This window comes from Mesocricetus auratus, unplaced genomic scaffold, assembly GCF_017639785.1.
Source record: "Mesocricetus auratus isolate SY011 unplaced genomic scaffold, BCM_Maur_2.0 Super-Scaffold_100676, whole genome shotgun sequence".
In the NCBI taxonomy this organism is placed as follows: Eukaryota; Metazoa; Chordata; class Mammalia; order Rodentia; family Cricetidae; genus Mesocricetus; species Mesocricetus auratus.
This window is the reverse complement of record NW_024429266.1, coordinates 124174565-124200718: the sequence shown is the minus strand read 5'-3', so window position 1 is coordinate 124200718 and position 26154 is coordinate 124174565. Positions and strand designations below refer to the sequence as shown.

The 26154-nt window shown below is 35.6% G+C and overlaps 1 protein-coding gene across 4 annotated transcripts in view; it reads right to left on the bottom strand.

Moving 5' to 3' along the window:
- Ccser1 (coiled-coil serine rich protein 1) overlaps positions 1 to 26154 on the bottom strand; it is a 1057181-nt gene that overhangs the window by 495422 nt on the left and 535605 nt on the right. For 3 of the 4 annotated variants that reach the window (XM_040737638.1, XM_021230621.2, XM_040737639.1), the window contains one exon: positions 18158 to 18235. In XM_040737638.1, the coding sequence (XP_040593572.1) occupies positions 18158 to 18235 (78 nt within the window). Of the gene's footprint in view, positions 1 to 9110; positions 10195 to 18157; positions 18236 to 26154 lie in introns of those variants that run through there. The other variant, XM_013117718.3, reaches the window with a different exon arrangement.

Below are 26154 nucleotides of genomic sequence, written 5' to 3'. Positions count from 1 at the left end.
TTAATGTTGGAATATAGGTATTTTTCATTATGGGACTCCCATGAGCCTTTGTGAACCAAGAGAAGAATGCCCTGGTTTGAATCTGAAGTGTGCCCTTTGGTTTCATGTCTTGAAAGCTTACTCCTCAGTTCACAGCACTTTTTGAGATTCTGTGGAACTTAGGAACTAAAACCAAATTAGAGAAAGTAGTGCCTTAGTGGAGGGCTTCTGAAGGCTTACTTGTGACATATGACTCTACTCTTGGTCTGCCACGATGCAAATAGTTCTCACCATATTTGACTGCTATTATAAGCAGAACTGTTCTGTTATTATGGGTGAAAATCCTCCAAATCCATGAGCAAAAAGCATGCATTTCACTCTATCAGTTTTTTCTGTCAGGTATTGTGACCACAGTGCTGGGGAAATTAAGACAAACATTGCCATAGGACAGCAATAGACTGAAATCAGACTGTTGAGAGACAACATGGGGAAATGGGCATTTCTTCATAATAGATTCAGAGAGCATGAGTTGTAGGAAGGGAGACAAGAAGGGAACACAGTTTTGGGAAAATGGCATCAGGAGGCTTCGTGAGGAAAAGGCAAGTCCTGTTATTTCCATGAAAAGTAGTGAAAACACTACTAATAAACAATTCACACTGCTGACAACTATGTTATTTTTTATGGCCAACTGACAATTTTGATACTGGTTTCTTCATATCCACAGTAGTAGCATGTGGGAAAAAAAGAACATGTGTATCTGTGTAGTAAAATTAAAATTCAGAAATCTCCAGTTTGTTTATCCAACTATGACCAGAGAAGTAGAGTACCTGTCTCCCTGGAAACTCTAACTTTCTAATTGCAATGGTAACAAAAAGACTGAAACAACTTAGAAGCATTCAGAATAAAGTATTATCAGCTATATTTGCTGGAAATCTTTCCCCTGTGTCTCTCTTGGTACCTGGGCATAAAATTCTGCTTTACTTCCCAGAGCTAGTCAAAAGCAAATCAAGCATGGAGTGTTTTTTTACTTCAATTACATTTATGAAAAAACATTTCTTACATTCTTGTTGGATTTATAACAATAATTATGAACCTTAAACAGAATTTCAAGCAGGAGAAATATTAAAAGTTAAAAGAGTAAACACTTAATCCGCATTTTCCATGCTCTTTGTATTTCCTGAGGTTTTTATGAAAGGAAGGTAATTCTAAAAAAAAGAAAAAAACTACTTAAAAAATCACTTTACATTTTACAAAATAGAAGCTTTATTCAGCATTGCTTTTCTTTCTGGCTTTAAGATTTTTACACTGTAAGTAATTCCTTAGCAAGTCATCCAAGTACAGAGTGGTGATTTTTATAAAAATAAATTTTTATCATCTTTCTTAGAAAACTGCACAAGACTGAAAGTCGAGTTCTAAGGGCATGTTTCCATTTTCTTCTATTCTGTGCAAAGTAAGCAAAGCCAGGACTACTAAGAGAAAAAAAGTTTTTTGCTCAACAATCCTTGGGCCTGAATTAGTACGTATGAAGGAGCCAAATGCCAACATTCTTGAAAGACACCCAAGATTTCTAAGAGATATAAAATTTCTCATCATCTTAATGTCTATACACCCTGAATAAAAGTCTAATGTAATACTCCCATCAACTCTGTTTGCAAGAGTGCCTGTTCTGGCAAAGATCCCAGTAAGAGATTATTAAGTGTAAACCAGGGCTGCCGAGAGATGCCACACTAGTTTATATGTGATGCTGAACATATTTGTGGAACTTAGAAATGTGACATATGGTTGTCTTCTATGTAGAACAGAAGCATGCCAAAGCAACCCATTAGATCTGTTTTAGTGCATCACAATAAATGGATACTTCACTGTGCAATCATATTGCTTCCAGCAGCACCCAAGGGTGTCATAAGTGGATCTCTCCATATTCAGTTTAACCAGGCTTATGGACAGAAGCCTTGCTGATTTTAATTTAACAGGTATGCATGCTGAGGAGTTATCAATATACTCCTTCTAAGTCTGTATAGCTGCAAACAGTCTATGCACCAAAATGAGTTAGATCCCACCTTTCTGAATCAGATGGCTAGAGACATAGTAATGCAACATTTTTCACTGCATTTTGCTATTTGCTTGGTAGATTGTGACATTAGATCTTGGCACTTTGGGTTTTTTTATTTTGTTTGTTTGTTTGTTTATTCCAACTTTCAACAGAAGATATAATTAATAATAATGCAATTAATAATAATGTATTTTAGTTTCCAGTGAGTTTAGCTAATCTCTCAGATGAAAATATAAATGATCTGAATTTAATAGCTCAGTGTGAGAGGCAATGTGAGAAACTGAAACTCAAACTTATTCAACATCTTCAGGAATCAATCTAGAATATCATACTGTAAACAAAACATTATCAAGCTGTCTATTGTATTCTTACTTTATTATACAATATTATTTAGAGTTTTAGAAATTAGTCTTTCCTTTTCTTCTTTTTTTGTTTGTTTTTCGAAACAGAGTTTCTCTGTAGCTTTGGTGGCTATCCTGGAACTTGCTCTGTAGACCTCGTTGGACTGGAACTCACAGAGATCTACCTGTCTCTGCCTCCCGAGTGCTGCCACTAAAGGTGTGCCACCACTGCCAGACTTAGAAATTAGTCTTCATCAGATAGTTAATAATTCTACCTCAGGTTCATCTAACATATCAGTACTCAGAATAAGATGGAGTAACAAAACCAAAACCTCTTTTGAAGCTGTTGCTGTCACTGGTGGGAGGAAGTGGTGTGAAGATAATGGCCATCTCCCTAATGTAAGATAGGCTCACGCTTATTCCTACAACCTCCCACTATTGCTAAGAGTCAGCATGGGTCATCATCGTGAATTCCTGGGAATTTCTCTAGAACCCGGTTTCTCTCTAACCCATGATGTCTCCCTCTATCAAGATATCTCTTTCATTGCTGTGCCCTCCATCCTTCCTTCAGTTTTAGTCTTCTTGATTCCCTCATGCTCCCACCCCCATCCCCTCCCTTTTACCCTCCTCCTAGTTTACCCAGGAGTTTTGAACTATCTTCCCTTCCTAGGGACCCCCATTGTGCATAACTTCTCTGGGGTTGTGGAATGTAGCCTTGTTATTCTTTGTTTTAATCTAATATCCACTTATGGGTGAATACATACTGTGTTTGTCTTTCTGGTTCTGGGTTACCTCATTCAGGATGGTTTTTGTTTTGTTTTTGTTCAATACATTTGCCTGAAAATTTCAAAATGTCATTGTTTTTTACCATTTTTTTTTGAGACAGGGTTTCTCTGTAGCTTTGGAGGCTGTTGTCCTGGGACTCACTCTGTAGACCAGGCTGGCCTCGAACTCACAGAGATCTGCCTGCCTCTGCCTCCTGAGTGCTGGGATTAAAGGCGTGCGCCACCAACGCCCGGCATTTTTTTTTTACCATTTTATATAAATGGAATTTCTCAAATTGTGAATAAAGTTATCTTCTAGCTTGATACATTTTATATTCTTAAGATGTTCAGTCAAAAAATTAGCATCTAATTCCATATACATACACATGGTGAATATATATGTATATATACAGAGAGACTAAAGTTACCAAAGCAATAGTTTCAGAGCTGTGCTAATCATAATCTTAATATGTAATGCTTACTTAATTTGAAATTAAAATAGTTGACTCAGTTTTGACAGTGGGAATCACAAAACTGTAAGGAATAAAAAAATTCCCCTCTACGTTCAACACTGAAGTTCATGCAGAATAATGCAGCTTGCCTGGTTTAGAAGTTAAAATTAATAAATGACTTTCTCACCAAGCAAACATATGCTTTGTATAATGAGCGATTGAAGGAGATTTTATGTTGACATCATGAAGACTGAAAGGTAATACCTGATTTATGAGACAAGGCGAAGAATTTAAAGCACATTAGTCAGAAGAAAGGATGCATTACTTGTCTTAGCTTATGCAAATTACCTATTTCCATATCAAACAAAGCATATTATTTAGGAAGAGGAAAATCATTTTTGTTCACAGCTTTAAGATATTTTAGTTGTCACTTAAAATCTCTAGAGACAGGGATATTTACAGAAGAAAAATGAGTTTAATGATATAGTTGTAGGAAGGCAAATGACTAAATGTGTTGCTGAAACAACAGTGTCACAATGAATTACTCTGACAGGTACAAAAATGATTCTGAGATAAATATTGTCAAGTATGATCAACTATCTTAAAAAAGTTGTAACAGGATACCAGCCAAGGGAGCAGGAAGCCTAATTGTGGAGCTTTACCTTTCCTTTGTCTCCTCCAAGTCTAATAATGTAGTCTCATCTCCAGTTCCGGAATGGCCCACCTATTTCAGCCTCCCATTCTGCTCTGCCTGAGTATCCAACTAACCACTCTTCAAACTTCCTCTTCACTCATCCTGTTACCTCAGCCTCAAATACCAGCAGACATTCCCTGTGAACACTCTAGGCTGCATATGCCAGAGAAACAGGTAGGTTAACTACAGATTTTTCAATTCTCTCCCCTTTACTTCAAATCCAATTTTCCAGTCTCATCCCTAGCTCTGTAGCAACCACCAGCTGCAACCTCACCTCCCTCCATGCCATGTTTTCTAGCAAATCATAAAGATCTTTCCCTCTAAACCTGATACCCTACTCATCACTTTATTTCAGTATTCAACTTCAGTAGACATACCCTAGGAACTCACAGGTCACTCTGGCCAGGGAAGCAGGTAAGATAACATGGAGATCTTCACTTAGTCCTTCTCTCTCTTAATCCAATCCTTCACTCTTTTCCTTGTCTCTGAGAAGACCACCTCTATGACAACCCTATCCTCTCTGCCCTCTTCTCCAGTGGATCATGCATATCTTCTCCAACATTCCTCCCCACTCATTGCTTTGTTCCAGCCCTAAACTCCAGGCTCCAGAAGGCATTCTCTGGGAACCCAATATCTAAATCTGTCAGAGAAGATAGAAGGCCAGCTTCAGCTCTTCACTCTCTCTCCTCTCCTTCATATTCATTCCCCCAGTCTCATCCTCAGCTCTACAGCAGACTGCCTACCTACTGCGGCCTCTCATAATGCTCTGTCCCAGATCCTGGTAGGACAGCCTGCTTTCCTCCCTCCTATGGACACTCACTCCCCCAGCCCATCACCATGCCTACGTGTCAAATCCTAGTACCTAGAAACAAATTTTGTCCACAATCTACAGTGGCCATACCTATAAGGATCCCAGAAGAATTTTCTATCAGCAATACACAGCCACCACACTCTCCTAACAACCAAAGGTAGCATTAAAAAACAAGGGAAAAACCACCCATTCAACAAAGGTAAAGCCTATAGTTACAATCAGTCACAGTCCACATGCTTTGAAATGAGTGTAAAAACACAATTGATAGGAACCAGGACAATACATCTCAATGAAAGCCCAGCAACCCTATTATAGTCATCCTAGGATATTGCAACATGGTTGAACCACAAGACATAAACAGCCTGTATGAAGATGGTAGAGGTCCTTAAAAAGAAAGGGAATGAATCTCTAAAAAATGTCTATGAAAACACAAACAATGGAAGGAAATGGAAAAAACTTTTCAAGATCCAAAAGTGGAAAGAAAATCAATAAAGAACGCCCAAACTGAGGAAAATCTGGAAATGAAAAATTTAGGAACTCAAACCAGAAGCCTCACCAAGAAAATACAATAGATAGAGGAAAGAATCTTAGGTATTGAAGATACAGCAGAAGAAACGGATACCTCAGTCAAAGAAAATGTTACCGGGAGTGTAGCACCTATTCTCTTTTCTGGACATTTATACAGCAGGCAGAAGAGAAGCAATGGAGGCTCTTACTCTTTGTGGAGATGAAAGAATATCCCATTTTATTAGAGACTTAAAGGGACACTAAATCTCAGTGGGCAGTAGGCAGCATCAGTTTACCCTTGAACAGCCAACATTTACTTCCTTCAGAAGTAAATTCTCATTCACATACCACTGGTCTTCCAGGCAGTCAGGAAATAGTGTCCTTCCTTTACCATGAATGTGTCAGCACAAAAATACAGTTTTTACTTCAAAAGAAAATAAAGCATTTATTCTGGAGACAAATATCTGTGGAACACAGACTTGAGTGTTGCCAATTTGTTTATTTTACAGAACAAAGAAATCTGCAAACCAGACTATTTTCCAAATGCAATGGCGGGAAACATGGATGACTGGATCAGAGAAAGCTCAGCAATGGTGACAGGTTTTAGGAATTTTAGTTTTTGCAATGGTGAATGTTGCTGCCCTGTTTAAAGTATGTTTTAAGGTTTTGACAGTTTCAGGATGCCATTTGTTTTAAATGGACTAATTATAGACAGTCCAACATAATCTTTCAAGAAAATGAACAAGACAGAAACTTTTTCTGAACCATCAAGAAATGAGAGAGGAAAATAAAGTCAGTGAAGTAGACTGGAGACATCATTGGGACTAGCAAAAGCAGAGCATAAGGATATTAATAAAAAATAAATGCAAGGTAATTAACAACCAAAAACACCACCAAAAAAGACAACAAACAAGTGGCATTTTTGCTAGATCTTAGGAAATAAAAATATTTTTGTAAAAACTTGCAATTGTAGTTAACATATGAAGAGTTAACATGAAAAGCTAACATATAAAAACAAAATATATTGTTAAGATGTAATGCAAATATAGACAGCTCTTCGGTTTCTTGCTTATAAGATACTTTATTGTATTCAAAGTCCTTTTTAAAGTGTCTTCTGCCAGGCGGTGGTGGCACACGCCTTTAATCCCAGCACTCTGGAGGCAGAGGCAGACAGATCTCTGTGAGTTCGAGACTAGCCTGGTCTACAAGAGCTAGTTCCAGGATAGCTTCCAAAGCCACAGAGAAGCCCTGTCTTGAAAAACCAAGGGGGGGGAGAAAGTGTCTTCTATAACTCTGATAATTTAATAAAAGTAAATAGATAAAAGATCCTTTTAACATTCTAATCCACAAAGACATAAGACATCAGAGACAAAAAGTGGATAACTGAACAATATATGTACAAGTAACATTAATTTGCTACATATACCATTTATATGAAGGTATATATGAAATATATACATGTCGCATCAATTTATATCTCACAAGAAAAAGCATATTCTGTTACAAATATAATATTGAGTCCAGTGATTTAATGAATATAGAAACACCAGATCTCATGTCTTTTTTCTGAACAATGCTTATTTTACCTAAATAAATTTGTAGTGCACATATACCCACAACTAGTCATTTACATTTCTAACCTAATGTCATTATTTATAACAGAATGCGTTTTTTTATTTTTAAACATTTCTTTCTGCATGTGTGTTTTACTTGTATTTATGTGAACTGTGTATGTGTGTCTGATGCCAGAAGAAGTAAGAAGCAGGAGTCACATCTCTTAGAATAGGAATTATAGATGGTTGCAAGATACCATGTGGGTGTTGGGAACCAAACTTGGGTAATAAGTGCTCTTAACTGCTGAGCCATCTCTTCGGTTCAACTTTGTGAAAAAATCCTTATATACAGGCTTGTCTTTTTCTATTGCTTCAGTCTTCACATTTACATTTCTCTAGTAAATAAAAGTTTGCAATTTATTGTTTAAATGCAAAATAGTAGTCGTTTCTCTTGTAAACTTGCAAGTTTTTTTATAACCCTTTTTAAATACACACACACACACACACACACATTATTTACCTTGATTGTTCCTGTTTGCCTTATTTTTTATGCTTTAAGTAATATTTAGAAAGTATTTTTTGCCCTTTGGTTTTTTTATTACTTTATTTTTAAATAGTTGACTAGAGAACATTTTTAAATAAAGCAATTATGTTGCTGATACAATCCAGGAAACTACATCTAAAAGGAAAAGCATGCCTATAACACCTCAATATCTGACATTTACCAATATAGTTAAAACTTGTTTAAAATTCTGTTTTTGAAACGAATTTAGGTTGTCACTGCCTTGTACAGAACTCGGCAAAGATGTAACACATGATACTTTGACATATGTTCATTAATATCCAGAGGGGATTGTCTACTCCATTTTGTAAAGTGACAACATAGGACAGTGTAATGACAATTACTAGATGAACAGAACAAATCAAAAGTAGCTTTTACAAAAGGTCTATATGAGGAAAATTAAAATAGGACAGAATCCTATTTATGGAAGCCTGTAAGAAAAAAATAAGTAAATGTAAAAAGCTTGTTTGTCAAACTATGCTGTTTCCTCTTGTTCTAGGATAAATGAAGAGGATATATTTTATATTTATTATGTAAATAAATCTGTAGGCATGGTTTAATTAATCAATAAAAACCTGTGGTATACAGACTGCAGCACTGACACATACCTTGCATCTATTGTTCAGCTTTTGAAAATAATTATCAACCTTACTGTGTGTGCATCCTAAGATGCAGATGGCTATTTTCATAGTGCTTATACATTTTATAGCAATAACTATAACATTCCCATAAGCATTTTATACATATTCTGTGCAATTGAGTAAGACTTGCAGAACAATGTTACTGTTAAATGAAGAGAAATACAAACAATTCATACTCTGTAGTAAGTACATGAAAAATTCTGAAAATACTTCTTGAAATAGAAAGTACTAATTTGTGAGCATGCTGTTATATACTCAGTAATGGAAGAAAAATGGAGAGGTGGGGATTGCAGAGAGATAGGAAGGTTATTAAGATCACAATGTAAACAGTTTTTTGTTATTAAAGTGACATCCTTAAGTTGCACCTTTCAAGAAAGTGGTTTCTTTCATCTCTATTGACAGCTAATGAATGCTGCATGGCATTTGAGGAAATCAAAAGTGCTTTTCATTATCTATTGACTCTCATAATTAACCCCAAATTTTGTCTTTTCTATCACTTCAAGTTGTCTTTTATTGGATTCCTCTTCCAAATGTATGGACAATTCAAGTGGATGAAAAACATCAACGGAGGAGATGCTTTATGAAAGCAGGTGAAGTTTTGCCTTATCTTTATATAAAGATTTCGAATGTAAGATATCTAAAATAGAAGAGAATGAACTGTATAAAACGTTGGAAGAAACAAAAATGTTTTTGTGTGTTCAATTTTAGAAGAATATTTAAAGGGATAAAGTCAATAAGAGTACATACAATGTGTAAATAAATATATTTATAGTTTAATAACACCACAGTTTACACCCAGCATTTGGTCATTCATATTTTATGTTATATAAACATGCAAATAATTTAATGAATTTTTATAGCATATTTCTATACATTACCACTTAAATTATAATTATTTCATTGTGTCTTTACAAAGGGAAGGTTTTCATTAAGATTTAATTTTCTCTCTTGATTTCTGTGGCCCTTCTACTGACCAACATCCTGCAACACAATGCTGAACCATCCATGCAATGAACTATAATACTCAAGAAAGCCTTCTGGCTACTACGACCTTTTATTAAGTGGTATATCTTAGAAAAGTAATAAAAAAGGACCCACTGAAGTTAAGTTCCGGGTAAGGCCTCTTTTTATACCCTATACATTTAATAAACTTCTATTGCTGTGAGATCAATAAATGCTTATTTTTCTGCCTTTTAAGGGTGTAATTTGTTTCTGTCTGTATTATATTCTGGGCTTAGATAAAGGCCACACACATTTGATCCATTTGAAGACATCAGGTTTAACCTCCTTGTGTTAATGCAATGAAAAGAGGTAACAAATAATCAATTTTATCATTGTGAATAGTCCTGCTAAGATGAGGTAACTAAGACTTCATTTCCAATCTATCTAATGCACATAAAATGTGACATAAAAACACAAAGTTCATCATGAAAGAAACAAATGATATGGATAACGAGGATGATCAAACAATATTGACTGCCAAGTGGAATAATACATTTTAGTATATTTGCATATGCAAATAATCCTTAAATAAAAATTATATTTTTAAAAAAAACACAGTAAGTAAAGGCAAACATAAGTCCATTGAATCTTCATCAATATTCTAAGGAAATTGTTTATAAATGTAAGAGTATACAGTGTTTAAAATGAAGCAATTTCTATATTACATATTTTGCAAGATAGTTAACAGAAGTAATCATAGAGAAATTTATTTCACTCAATATTTAGCATGTCAAAGATCAGAGATGAATTATTCATGGTCAAATGATTACTTAATTTAGCTTGAAATATAGACTGGTTTAAATAAACCTCCAGTGCATGTAGGATTCCACAGGGCCTTGAAAAGAAGAAAACAAAAAGAAATGAATGGCAAATAACAAAATGAAATGAAATTTTAAATGAAGATATCAAATGTTTAAACACTTAAACAGAAATACATATTGACATGAAACTCTTATGTTGGTGATTTTATAACAAAATTTGTCATTAGCATTCATAAAGTATTTTAGTAATGTAAAATGAAAGAATGGAAAGTTGACACAATATTTTCCTGTTTTCAAATAAGTAGAACATAGAGTTTTCTTTAACTCCTTATGCATTATTCAACTGAAAAGTAGCCAGAAAATTAGATAACCGGTAAATTGCACAGGGTTTACTTGAAGACTGTGTATACTACAGTTACTATCTGAACTCTACACGCAAAGCTTCAGAATGATTTCTATAGTCTGAAAATATTACGTTTCTAATCTTTAGTCTGTCATTTCTGCTTAAGCTTTTCAATGATTAAAGCATTTCAAACTATTTCACATATATTAAAACCAGGTAATCAATTAAGTAAATATTCATGAAAGGAAGTGATATGTCTAAGAAGCATAGAACACTTCACTCCTTCCTAAGGAGAGTAAAATTGTTGATAAGAGTTCTATAGGACCACAGGATCAATACTGCAAGAATGTGTTATGTACCACCATAAAGGATGTGAGTGTGTGTGTGGGGGGGTGCCACATGTCAGTATATAAAATGTAACAATCTATCAGATCTGCAACTAAGAGGTAGCTCAAGCAATACTGGCAGATTCTGAAGGAATTCCTCACAAAGAGAAACCTTATTTGAACGTGCACCAAGAATCACTATAAGAAAAGGTACTCAATAACTGAGGCACAGGTCAGCAAGCCGTAATAGAGAAGGATCTGTGCAAGCAGTTCCGAATGAGAATGGTGGGTGCTGTTATAAAAAAAAATCACATAATCAGGAAGTGGAAAATCTGAGCAGTCGTTAGGCTCAAGGAATTCAGATCTTACCTTGTAAAGTATACTGAGACATGCAGTGCGTGTGTGTGCATGGATGTGTACAGTGTGCACATATTCTATACTAATAGCATTTTTGAGAGAAACTTGCCTATTGTCTCACAGAATAATGTTCATTACTTGGACATACAGGCTGATTAGTGTATACTGCAAGGCCTGAATGCTTTCAAATTAGCACTCTGAGGTTATAGCTTTAGCAAACAGAGCTGTACTATTATGTGAAGGACAGAGAGGTGATTTCTTTTTGTCCTTAAAAGAAAGCTCACTGAAGATACATAACCAGAGATATGTGTAGGAAAACATATCTAAAATTTGCTTTTAAAAGAGTATATGGTACTGTTCAGTGACTTGTTAAGCTCATATATGCCACATAATTTTTATCTTTTCCTTTCCTGTTTTCCTTGAAAAGTATATTTCCAGGAACATTCAAAGGAAGTTTCCTTGATCTCATTTATGCTATTCTATAGTAGTACTCCATTGCTTGCTTTCTCACATAAGCATTCTATTATCTCCCTATAGGAGATATGCATAAAATGAAGTACTAAATGATAGATTCATAAGTTAATTTCCTGGGTACCTATCTATTTGATAATGGACTGGTCTCTATTAATGAGTATTTGTGTTATTTTCCATCATTATCCATGACAAGAAATGCTGATGAGTGAATATGTTAGGAGCATGTTGATTGGTATATATGGGAATATATATACCAAGATGGTAGCCCAAACTTTCAAAGCTGCAGAAAATAATACACATTCTCAGGTCCACTGATAATTGAATACTTTGTAATTTCATGAATTCATTTTAATGTCACATTTGATAAATCACAATCATGAGTAATATTAAGGCTTTCACAAAAGAAGAATTAGACCTTTCAGACCCAATGAATACTTGTATACCCCTAGTAACTAAGGAGTAGTCTTTTAGGCCTGGTGTGGTAGCTCACGCCTGTTACCGGAGCAGAGGAAGCATTGCTGCTGAGTTTTAGGCTATCTTAAACTACATAATAAGTTCCAGGATAGGCAAGAAAGACCGTGTCTCAAAACAGCATGGAAAAGTTCTTAGTTGCTTTTTACAGCCTACTTCCCCAAACCAAAGAGTAAGAAAACATGAAATTTTGAGTTCCTCATTAGTCCTTCCTTAAGCCTAGAGAATGAACAGCTCATCTAGTTTTATCTTACAACTGGATAAAATACTAAATCTTTTATACTATTTTTCTCCCAGAAAATAATACTATATTGGACAATAATATCAATTTGATGTATTAAGTCCAAATTCAAAAATCCATTTATGAACATAAAATTCATACAATAAATTATAAATCTGAAATAATTCTGATATTTATAGAACTGACTCTTTAAGTATTCTGAACTGCAAATTACACTCTTTTGGTATAAATTTTCTATGTACTAATTCAGCCTCATAAATTTACAATTGTAATTACCATCTTAACTCTGCATCACTAAAGAGTATAATTTCCTTGCATTCTTACTTTACAGTGCATAAGGTTAATGATATATGTGGTTTGCTTTTAAGCAAGTTCCTAATGCAATAGTCTAAAAATTCCTGCTCCTGTGCCAGTTCATAAATACATTTATGAAACTTTTTCCCTTAATGCTCTGTGACTACATTGTAAAATCACTTTATATCTTTATTTTTAAATACTTTCCATCTACTAATTTCAATGTCTTTGTCACCTAAATAATCCATTTTGGTTTTCTCACTGGCAAAAGTTAGATAAGCTTGAAAGACCCTCAAATCCAAGAGTGTAAAGCAAGTGGCTGAGAAGTATCAACCTTCGAATAATGAAGCAAGTATTTATATATTGTTTGTATTGCGTAAGATATTGCATGTGACCTGGAGATGACCCTTCACAAAGAGCAGGACGTGCAGCTACCGAACCCTTCCTATAATAACTTGAGTACATGAAGATGGTCCTAATGTGGCTTCTGGAGGAAAAATGTTCTTATATCAGTTCTTCTAGAGAGAAAGGAGGAGGGAAGGAGAGGGGGGAAAGAGAAAACACATGGGATTATCAGGAACTCTGGCTGAGTTTAGCTTTTTTTTATACCAAGTGGAAATGACACGGGGTTACTAAATCATTATTCCTTCAGGTGGATATGCAAAGGAGGTCTGAGTCTGCTGTCATCTTAGGTGGATGCAACACAACAGACCCGAGTCACTGCTCCCATTAGGAGGAGCCTGGGTCCTCTATTCCCTTGGATAGGCCTTGATTCTCTAGTGTGAGTTTCCTGATACGCCCAATCTGTTCCCAGGCTTAGTAGCACAGAAGTCTCCTTTTCATGCTATGTGATCTCTATGTTAATCTGACTATTCATATCCAGGACTGTGGCAAAGATAACACAACTCTCTCACTGACTGGGACTTTCAAAAGATCTCAGGGAACACATTATAATAGGATTTCTGTCAAAGATGCTTTTCTCTCTACTTCCAAGGCACACTGCTCACCCTTCTCTGTTTTAGTGCCCCTGTGTAACTCTGCTGACCCATCCCCATTCTCAGTCAGTAGCTCCTTCCTGTGTTCTCCCTCCCTTTACAGGATGTACTTAGAACCTTCTGATACCAATGCCTCTTATCAGTTCTTCATTTATTATTCTTACTTTAATTACACAATTGCATGCTCCATGGGAGACTCTGGGGCATTGCAATTAAAAGATTCAGGTAAATAGTGATATTTGATGAATATTAATTTTACATATTTTCAAAGCTGTGTTATAAGACCAACCATGTTGGACAAGCCAAGCCTCTGCATTACATAGAAAGTAACCTGTTTAATATTAGCATTTTTAACCAATGTCTATTCAGCTATTTAATATAATATGAAAATAATTGTCTGAGAGCAAACAAAACTCTATCGCTCTTTATATACGTGAACTAATTCCTAGGTATAAACAGAAATACCTAAGTTGATTGAATATTAACAAATGGAACATTTGAAGAAAGACATTATTCTGTCTGGCAAGTGCCAGTTTGTATGCATAGTCCATCAGATGTTCTGTCTAGGAAAGATGACAGCAGCAATGTAGTATGGCCAGGAGGATTTAACACAGTACAGGTTGTTAGGAACCAACGAGAATGCTGAATTGACAACTATTCAACTGAGACAATATATCAGCATGGCACAAAACCTTCCCATTCAAAAACATAGCTTGCCAACAAGTGCAATAAAAGGCAAGCCTCCTTATCCCTTTCCTGAACAAATCAGAATACACTGTTCTCATATATTTAAGGGCTCTTTGTACACTCACTCCTAGGAGAATCACCAAAATGAAATCTAATAAAACCAGGAGAAGTTGTAAAACACACAGAAAAGTGTACTGAGAAATTCTCGCAATATTTTCATGTATAATGTATATTTTGCTATTACTTTTCTAGCCTATAAGTAGAAACTTCATATATAAGGGAAATTTTCTTGAGAGAAAATAAGTTAAAATAGTTCATATAGATAATACTGAGTCAAACATATATATGCATATATATATGTTTGTGAGTGTGTGTGTATGTGTATCCAAATATATATATTTGGACTTGGTCAAAAATGTAAGTGACCTCACACCTCAATAAATTTTAATAGTCAAATGAAAACCATTAATAATATATACATTGATCATAACAACTTAATATTTGATGGGATATCTGGTCATTTTATATTTCAAAAGTGAAAAAAATCCTAAAAATTCAATTCTAATAATCACATTCTGTAAAAAAACTACACTGTAGTAGATCTCTTTACTCAAAATTCTAATCCTAAAAGGTAGATTTTGTGAGTATTCTGAGTGAGACCAATACATTATTTGAAATGAAAATCATGTTTGAAGTCAATCATATTTATTCAAAATAACAACTTTTATAAAACATAGCAAGAACGTAAAATTTTTCTAGAAAGTATTAAATTAATGAAATCCTAAATTTCCTCACCGATAATACGGTTGAATTTAGCTATTTACTCTCAAATAGCTTAATCAAATCTTTATTTGCAGTAGCTCTCAGGCTTCAAAATATTTACAGGCAGTGTATGTGTTATATGGAGGCCACTACATGTGGGTGATGCAATCAGAGAGAACTCAACAATTGATACGGTCTCATAGGGAAGCGTGTTGCTTCTTGACTCTACCCATCTGTCTACTATTAAGTTTGTAAATTGCAGTTGACACTTAAGAAATTATTTGGTTTCAGGAGTCTTGATAAAATTGCTTCATGAAAGAGTTTATTTTAAAAACCTTTAAATTTGTCTATCATGGCCTTTGTTTTTTTAACATATTTTATTTTGTGCTCCTATGGATTCCTTTCTTAGGCAGCATATGTAGCGAAAGCCATGTCCTCAGTGCTAATGGGGACTTGGCCTTTTGTAGTCTAACATTCACCCATGAGACACATGATCACAATTGGTCCATAAAGAGCAAATGGTGGTTGATATTGAAAGCTCCAAAAACCAGTAGAGAAGCATAGGAACTAATGATGATGTACAAGGTCTCTATAAAATTCTTTCCTTCCTAAGAAGCTTGAGAAAATTATGAATAGATGTTTTATATACATATATAGGTGTGTGTTTAAAGTTCTAACATAAAATAATTTTATATTATGAAGAAAGTGTAAAGATAGCAATTCATATGCCCATGAAAGTTAAATTATTTACAAATAAATATTGCAGTTGATAGGTGACACTTCCTGTTCCTGAAGTGTGGACTAGTCGCATGTGTCCTAGTCATTATGCAACTCATCTTTATAAAAACCTCTTACTTTTAATTTAGTTACAATGTTTCCTCAAGTTTTATATAGAAAGCACACTGCAGTTCATGCATGTAGCTAAATATAGTTACTTCCCTAAATTTCTGTGCATTTAGTCATCCATTTGCTGGTTTTTTGGATTATGTTATACATAAATGACTAGGAAATGCTAAGCATATCAACATGACCTGAGTATTGTCCTACGTTAACAGCTCTCCAAACTATAAGAAGTGCTTGTATGAGGGGATGCGTTAGGTATCACTACCAAGGAGATATTCTTACTTGGCCTCAGGTCACGGACTGATTTGCCTTCATCACATGAAGACAAGCTAAGAATCATGAGGACTTTAAGAGAACTATCGTGTTCCTTACTCCTTTTTAAATTTTCTATTTACATATTTATAAAGTCAAGTATTACTATGTATTCTGCAAAAAATAAAAGAATATAATGAGCCACAGAGAAGGACATTCGAAAGAGGGGGCAGAATGCTGAGGTCTTAAGTGTAAATGTTTACAGCTTAGTTATTTCCAACAGGCAGTATTCACCCCTCAGACACCAGTTCTCACCATCATTCACAGTGGGACCTAAAACTTAACACTGTTGCAAAGTAGTCTTATATTATTTGTCTATTGAGTCACTGAGCCAGTTTGAATGCAGGTACCCAAATATTAATTCCCAAATCAAGCTCAAATGCATATGGGTCCTCCTTGTCTTTGTATTAACAATGCATTACTTTTCCCAATAATCCAGGCACCTCACAAATTCCATGATTAAAAAGAGAAATGGTTTCACCATCCCAGAATTCAGATAACTCAGTTAAGAACTGAGAGCTTTGAAGTAGCTGGATCCTAAACTAGCCTGCAATGTACATGTGCTATGATGTATATTGCAATACAGTTTGATGGGGATTGCACTTTTATAATTCTTTTTGAAACTTTTCTGACCTCCTGATTTAGAAATACACAGATAATTATCTATAATACATGTTGGGATTACACCCTAAGAACTGATACATATGTATATATTTACAATTGTTTTGTCGGGAGCAGGGGAGGAGTCCCTCAAAAGAGGTAAACAATGGGTTACTTGCTGTAAACTATCTTAAAATTATAAAAGTAACAATTTTTTAAACATAAAGATAACAGCATATACATAACATATAAAACTAGAAACCAGGCTAGAAACATTGCTGTAATGATGTTAGTATCTGTAGAATATTTATACATCTAGTAAAAACATTAAAATGAATATTATAGAACCCCTCCCCCCAGAAAAACAGAGATTTTAGTATCTTTAAACTGAAATTAAATTTTAAAAACAATTTGTACTAGAACTCAAAACTGTTTTATTTTGTGAAGGAGACATGTAGTACCTTAATAATTGATGTAGTTTTATGGGAATACAAGAGTGACTTCTACATTTATGTTATCTGATTGAAATATGAATATAAGCATATGTTCAAAAAGCTCAAGACCGAATGTGTGTGGTTTCTTGTCAATGAAGTAGTGACAGCTTCTCATCAGCATTTCTAAGTGTCTTCCTTTAGATGGCAATGAGCAAGAGAATTCCTTTTTATTCCTTTTTTTGTAGAGAGGAGTAGAAAGCAATTCAGCAAGAATACAAATTTTAGAGCTATGCTAAAGAAAAAGACTGTTATTTAGATCAGCTTTACAAAATCATATAGGATTTCTGGAGGAATATCAGGCTACACCACATTTTACAATCCTATCAGCAAGTATTTTACATGAAGAAAAAATACTAACTTTTAATTAAATTACTTGCATTGCCTACACTAAAGCCCAAAAGCTAAAACATTATTGTAAAACTATTTGTGAAGTTGGAGGTTTTCTTTTGCATGCCTGCATATAAAAATGTTTGGCCTTAGGTTATTGCAAACCTAATAACTTTATTAAATTGTGAATAAATAAATTAGAATTTTCTTAAAAACAAATTATCCTTGTACTCTTATGAATGTTTTCATGTGCCTTAAAATTCACTAGCTCAGAAAAGCATGTTAGAGATGTTGATTTAAAAACATTAATATGATTCTGGTAGGCCGCTTGGTGCCTGGAATTATCTTTTTCAGTTCAACAAGGTGTTTGGGGATTGTTTGAGAACAAATGTTGAATAGAGCACAGCTCAAGTGTATTCAGTCAACGCGGGACACCACAGCAGAGGTAAATAAGCCGTGGAAGTCTGAAGACGAATAAGGAAGATAAAAATGGTTTCATATAGCTACTTACATCACAGCTCAGAAGTTCAGTCTGTGTGGATTTATCTACTCGTGAAGCAAAAGCCTTCTGTAAATGCTGTACTTTTTCCTGCAAAGTGAAAAAAAGAAAATCACAATGATGATAAGTTATGTGCTTCTATGCTAATATTTCTTGCTTACTAAAATTTGATTAATCTCAAATTCATGAATCAGTGTGTGCATATGTGTGTGTGTGTTTGCACTCAATTATGATGTTTTTTTAATTAGTGTAAATATTTGCAGCTTAGTTTTCCCATCAAAACCATCCCACTGGACTCTCTTTCCTTCTAGTATAAGAGTGACTGTGTCATTTATGGATGAGTGATGCCCTTTGTTTTAGGCAGTTGAACACAACTGTCAAAGTTGTCTTGTAATTCTGCAAGCATACACAAGTTTGTAGGTTGGATGGAGACGCTTTTGACACCTCAGCGAAGAAAAGAAAGCTGAATTATTTGGGGACCAACTTTATGTAGAAATAAGTATAACATGGTGCTTTGGGGGGCAATAGTATTTATAAATAACTGAAGTCAAAGAGATTGCTGCAATAGTAGGCCTAACTAGCTACAAGTTCAAAAACTGCTTAAGAAGAGTCAGGAAAGAAAGAACTGGAGAATGAAGCCAGTGGATCCAAGGCAGTCCAGAAAGTGCAGATGTGTCAAATGATGAGACCAGAGTGCAAGGCCAGACCAGACAGGACAGAACCCTGCACAAATGACTGCAAAGTAGCTTCCTTCTTGAAGTGCTATTCTGTAACTGAAAGATCAGGAATCTATTTGAGATAAATGCCAATACAGATGTCAACTTGTCTGTGGCCTTATATGAGGCATAAGAAGAAACAGGGGCATCTGGCAATAAGCTAAAGCAAAGTTCTTAGCCACCTGTGCTTTTTAATGGCCCCCTAATCCCCTCAGGGCAAGCAAACACAGGGTCTCCAACCCCTCTGGGGGATAGTGGAAGGTTAAATTGATTCAATTTCTCACAGGCACTTTTACAAGTAAATCTGTTAGTGTGCTTATATAATTAACTTTAGCTTTTCCTTTCCAAGCAGTTAGCAATTTGATATTTCTTTTAATTAAAACACATAGGGTAGCTTTTCTCCCATTTAAAATTAATAAAAAATATGTGTGCATAAAGTATAGAAACAAAGCAGATTTTGTAGAGAGTCGAGATGAAAAAGTTGTCTCCTGATTTATATTTGCTGATGCTTGTGGTACCAAATGTGTGTTGATTTGGGGTGCTGGGTGCTACTGCTTGAGTACAATTATTTTTTTTTCTGTCCAAACCTCCTGTAGGTTAGAGATAACATGACACTGTTTATATAACAAAAGACACCTTTTATCATAATAAATAAATGTATATAAGTCAAAAATACAGTATTTGAACTTATGGGGAGTATTTAATGACATTTACATTTTCTTTCTACTGTAATCTTTACCATTGTAATTATAACTCCTTACAGCAGATGCAAATAATGTGGTATAGGCTAGATGTCAGGCACTGAAGCAAGTAATATGCACAATTTATGCATGCGATGGTCATTTCAAAATATCAGTGTCACTTAAGTACATGAAATAGAAACTGCGTTAAAGACCACCCAAGACAGTAAGTAGAACTTAAAATTAAAACCTTCCTGTCTTCAACCTTAGTGTTCTTATATATAAAGATTTTCCATCTCTGAAAAGCTATAAAGGAATGTTTATTTCTATGGCATATATGCAAGAAGACATACCAAATATATAATTTCTGTAGTCATTTACAATCAGTTATTGCAAGATGGTAACAAAATATTCTTGATGTCCACGTGTTTATATTTATTTTCAGACTTTACACCGTTATATTTTTCCAGGGAAGGAACTACAGATTGCTTCAGACATACCAATGCATTGCCTATGAAGTTTACAAATTCATAGAATACCTACTGCCATATATATTATCCGTAATGCATTTTACAGCAGGACTCAGGAGTGGAGGGATAAGGGTTTTTTCATCTAAAATATTTTAATGATTTAAAAATTAATATACAAGGTATTAGATACCATTATGACATTTCACAGGAAGCATATTTTAATGAATTCTCCTTCCCCTCACTTTTCCCACTTTGCTACTCCCTGATTTTCTCCCCACGACCCCTCGACCACCACCACTCTAGTTTCCTTTCCTCGTGAAGGGATTAATGTTGAGTTATAACACAAATTTAGAAGGAGAACAATGTGGCAACACAAACATGTGAAAGCCAAATTTTGAGAAGGCATGAAGTTCCTTTAATGCACATGACAGTTAATCAGAGCAGAATATTCTAAAAACATTCTATGTATCTTATATATTCAGAGCACATGTGGGGGGGCAGGTGTGTGCATGATAAAAGAGACATTCGTGGACTCCACATACACAACACATTCTATCCACACACAAATGCTAACTTCACTGACTGGCATCATCCCCACACTCCCTCTCCTAGGTTAGATTCCCAACATTCACATGACAGTTCATGATCATCAAAAATTCTAATGCCAAGGGATCCATCACCCTCTTCTGACCCCTGCAGGCACCAGCAATGCAAGGGGTGCACAGACATATGTACAGGCAAAACACTCATACACACAAAATAGATAAATTTAAAAAACTTAAAACAGTTATTTAAAATATAGTGGTCTTTCTACACAAAAATAGAAAACACACTAGTAAAGGGATCTTGGAAACACACACACTCTCTCAAAACAAAGAAACAGAGAAACTGGAGAATAAAACTAATCAAGGTAATAACTGTGGAAACCCTCGAATGAAAAATGTAAAACCCTGAAGACAGAGAATGTGGAAGACACTAGAAAATGGAAAAATCGCTTATGCTTATGAATTAGTAGAACTCACACAGTAAAAATGAACATCCTACCAAAGGCACAATTTACAGATTCAATGCAAACCCAATTCAATCAAAACGCACACTACATTTTTCTCAGAGGTAGTAAAAATAAATCCTAAAATTTATATAAAATCAAACACATCCCTCCCCACACACTTCAGATATCCTAAGTAAAAATAATAATGCTGGAGTGATTACTATAATAGATTTCAAGCTGAACACGGTCGTGGTACACTTTTTCATTTGCCCATGTACTAATTACATCACATGTCACTGAAGCAGCATTACAAAAGGCAAGTGTCACAGGATGAAATGCTAGAAAGAGCTATGAAAAAGACAGTAAAAGCTTTTCTTTAATGAAACTTTAGAAAATGAAGCCAGACCTGACTCCCCCCTTGTATACAACCCAACTCAAAATGCACCAAGCACTTGGTACTGGAGAGACAGCTTAGCAGTTAAGAGCACTGGTTGTTCTTCAAGAGAACCAAGCTTTCATTTCCAGTGGGTCACAGCCACTTTTAACTCTAAATCCCATGGAATTCTAGGCCCTTTTCTAGCCTTTGCAGGCACCAGACACACAAGTGGTAAACAGACATACATGCAGGCAAAATACTCATATACATAAGATAAAATATAAATAATTTTAAATATTTCTAAAAAGTTAAATGTCAGACCTGAAACTATCAAATGAAGAGAAGAAAACAGAAGGTGCTTCAAGACACTGGAATGAACCATGATGATTTGCATAAGACCTTCAGTGGACAGAAAAGCTATCATAGACAAAGAGGAGTGCATCAACTGTGAAGGTTTATACAGCAACCATGGTGGGATGCTATAGGAGATACAGATAGTAGTCACTGCACACAGAGCTGTGTAACTGGAGGTTAAAGACCAAAACAACAAAAATCCTTGTTATCCCTGATTTACAGAAGAGAGTTTGGCAAAGAATAGGTTTAAACTAGGAGAACTGCTTTCTAAAACCTTTAAAAGAACACAGTCTTTTTTAAAATAGTATGAGCCTGACATCACGAATCCAGAGGTAATAATAATGGAAATGAAATACTGTTAATAATTAAGTTAGCACAAAAGCTAACTTTTCGAATGAAAAAGTAAGGTAATTCATTATGAGAAAATCCAGGTGACATGGTGGATCAAGTTTAATCTATGAATTAAGTGGGTCAATGCAATTTTGACATCATCATATATTGGATTTTGATGTCAGCAATAAGAATCATTTTCATAACACAACAGCAAAACCAAGACACAAAATCACTGGGATTGCTTAACAATGCCAGAGCCAGGGATGAGCACAGGGGGGCAAAGTCAACTTGCAGAGCTCCCATTGATTATTCTTAGCACCCCTTTAGTGAGCATGCATCACTGCAAACATGAGCTGAATTAGAAGTTCAGCAGCCAAGTAAACAAACTTCCTTAAGCTTTCTGGGAACTGCCAATGACATAGGACAACTTTTTTAGTGAAATCCCATCATCAAATGGCAACTTCCTTGATGCTCAAATCTAGTCATGCTGTTTTTCAGGATACATGAGCAGAACTTGAGAGCTGACCTACAGGACCTAGTGAAACTGGAGGTCTGTGAGGAGCAGACCCTAACAAATGAGAGCAGACCGGCATCAGCAGACTACTATTGTCAACGACTGCGACTCAAGCTACATCATCACAGGCTAGAAATTCCTGCATGCCTTTGGAGTGTGATTGCCTGCCAGGTACATGATTGTCACCGTGATCTTCAACTATGAGTCAACTAAGGAGTGGGTGGTTGAGTGCTGGAAGATACAGAGTTGGTGGACTGATTTGAGTTGTTCACACACACATGCTCAGACTCTGAAGATAAAGATCTAGTGTGTACTAGATTGGGCTGGACCCTAGCCTGACCCTCTCCATATTATTAACTTCCTGGACAGAATGATATGGAGTAATAAATACATACTTTTAAAACTGCAATTTGAATGTGGGTTTTCAAATCATGAGCAAAGTGCAGCTGGTAAGATAGGATATAGCATCACTGATTCACCAGTTTTTAAAAGGCCCGATTTATGAACCCAATAATTAGGATTCTGTTCTGTGAGTGCCACTCACAATGCTGGGCTGGAATTCACACATGCTTGCAGCAGAAATGCCTTCAATTTTTGGTTTGCTTCACCAGAAAAGTCGTGTGGGGAGTTAACAGGTTCAGAAAGAGGCAGGGATAGGAGTCGCAATTTTGTTTTATTAAACAAACAAACAAAACAAAACAAAAGATTCCAGTGGGTCAAAAGTATAAAGACAAACAGAGGAAGTGTCAGATCAATAAGCATCTGAAAAATGTTATTTTCATTGGGCTTCATGATAACTGAATTAAGAAACTTCCTGGAGCCCTCCGCAAAGAAACTGTTTTGTAGTTGTTGATTTTTTACCAGATGTACAGCTAAGCACATTGCACAGCACATTTGAAAATTGTGAACAGTTTGTCTACAGGAGATCACACAAACTGAATACATATCTATCTTTAAGAAGAGTTCAGTTCACTTCATTTAAGCAGTAGCTTGATCTGTAAAATCAGGAGAGAGGATGATTAGATTGGAATTATTAGCAATACTTGCAGCTCAGATGAAGATATATAATGTTCTAAATGGGAAGCATGGGGTTTTGATTTGTCGGGTGATGATATGAATCAAAAGTGTGCTTGCACTCAATTCTGGCACCATTATTGTAGATCCAAATTGTTAAATATGCCTCAACACCTTGCACATTTCTGAACACCATCAAATACTAGTGGTAGATAATTCAACTGTTCCTTTTGTTTCTTGTGCTTATGGGCAGCTAACCAATCTATTTATTCTTATTAATTCATGCTCTTACCAAGGAGGCGCAACAAATTGAGAATCTCCACACAATGAAGATTCTTAATTAGTTAATTAGTTAATCCCCTAAAAGTAAGGAGTGGGTGCTGCACAGAGGGGTATTAATTGTGTTCAGAATACCACCTATTATTCCCATAGCCTCTGGTATGGATTAAATGACAATTCCTCAAAGTGTCTGCCAACCTGGAACTTTTGCACATGACTTTATTTTCACTAGAGTCCTGGAAGGTACAACAACATTAAATGAGACTGGGTTGATTAATATGCTATTAAAGTTATGTGGCTGGTATCCCTAAAAGAAATTCATTCACACAGTATCACAGAAAAGTTGGCAAGGAGACCACATAGAGGTGGAAGTAGTGGTCACAACGATGAGGTCAAATTAAGAAAATGCCCAATTTTTTTAAATCTATCTTTCATTCCAGATAAAGCCAGATAACTTTACAAATTGCCAGCAGCTCTAAAGGTCCAGGAGGGCTCCTTTCCCAGAGAATGGAAAGAACGTGGCCCTGCACATGTTGACTTCAAACTTCTGTTCTGCAGAAGAGAGTCTATGTGCTACATCCATTCATGGCACTTGTTAGCAACAACCCCAAGGAACTGATGTAGCCTCCTAACTAGTTCCTGCCTTCACACCCTCTCCATTCCAGAGTTTCTGTAAAAACATGTTAGCAATTTAAAAATATGACTGCATCCTTGTGGTGCAACAATTTTATTCCCAGCTAAACCTGATCATCTTGCAGGAAACTGAGCAAGACAACAGATACTAAAAGAGAGGTAAGATAGCATGGTGCTCTGAGGGGAGGTGAAACCTTCCAAACTGAAAGGAAGCCTGTTAAACCCAGGAAGTAAACAACTCAATGGCTTCGGGAAGTACCTAATACTGACCCGATTCACCAGCTCTCTCCCTCCACAAGCATCTATATGCTATAATGAGTGTTGACAAACACTCTAAGACAAGTTGCCTAAAGGAAACAGAGTACCGCCTAAATACCTGGAAGGAGCTCAGATCAACTGAGCCATTTGGAAGGGGACCTATGCTGCTGAGCTGCCTGAGTTGTGCAGTGCATTCAAGAGTTCCACCTTTGAGAGCTGTCACCTGTTCCGGGTTGGCTTTAGTGATGTAATTGTTTTTAAGTCATTTCTATTCTTGTAAGTAGCCCATATTGTATATTCCTATAAATAACCTCAGTAAAACCTGTTAGGTCAAAAAACTGGACTTTGGTAGTATCTGTCACTGGACGCCTATCTGGAGACACCAGAATTTTGTTCATGTATCTCCAAGATGCTATCACACAAGAATCCTTCTGTTAAAACAGTTGGAAAACATTATGCTATATGAAATATATTTGAAATATTGCTAAAATTTGTCTCTTGTAGTTCATTTTATATCACTATTGCACAATCTTGCCTGGAAAATAACAACTAAACCTCTTGATATTGTCTTCATTGCCTTATATGCTCTCCCTTACATACCAGTCTTCTACTGGCATTTTATCATACTAAAGCCTCAGCTGGTAGATTGGACAGCACCATTATAAACTGAGAACTTCACACTCCCAGCGAAACCCCTCTTTAAAGGTAGAGTCCAGTCTATAAGTACTTCTTCTTAATCTTTTTTATACTTTCTCTCATTTCATTGCTAACATTTTCTCTTAGTCTTTTTGTCTATAATTAGCCTGACTTTGGCCTTAGCATGTTAAATTCCTTACAGGAAGAGTCATACATTTTTAGACTCATACAGTCTCCAAACTGTCTTTAAAAATCTGTGCACACTTTCAGTCTTTAAACAAAGAACCAGAAAATGGGTGAAGACAGGTGAGGCTTGAGTGGCATGGGACATCAAGTGGTGAATTTGACATCTCAGATGTGTTTTCTATTAATGCTGTTGAAGTGAGAAGCCCTGTAAATTGTCTGGCATTTGCATGGTACATAAATTTAAGGAGGGGCAGATTAGAAATAGAAAGTGGGCTCAGTGGTTGTTCCAGTAATAAAAGGCTGTATAAATGCCTTGATACAATAAAGAGAGTGGGACAGTAAGTGAACAAAGTTGAAGATATTAGAGAATACGCATGAGGGCTGGAGATATGGCTCAACCATTAAGAGCTAGGTTCACAACCAGAACATAAGTGAATAAGCATGAATCACCTTTTCCCTGCGGAATTACTGAGGCAAATAAGATGTATTTTTCTTCATGTAGAGATTAAGATTTACTTTATTTACAGCTCATATTCTCCATCTTGACTCTGTTAAATCTTACATTTGAG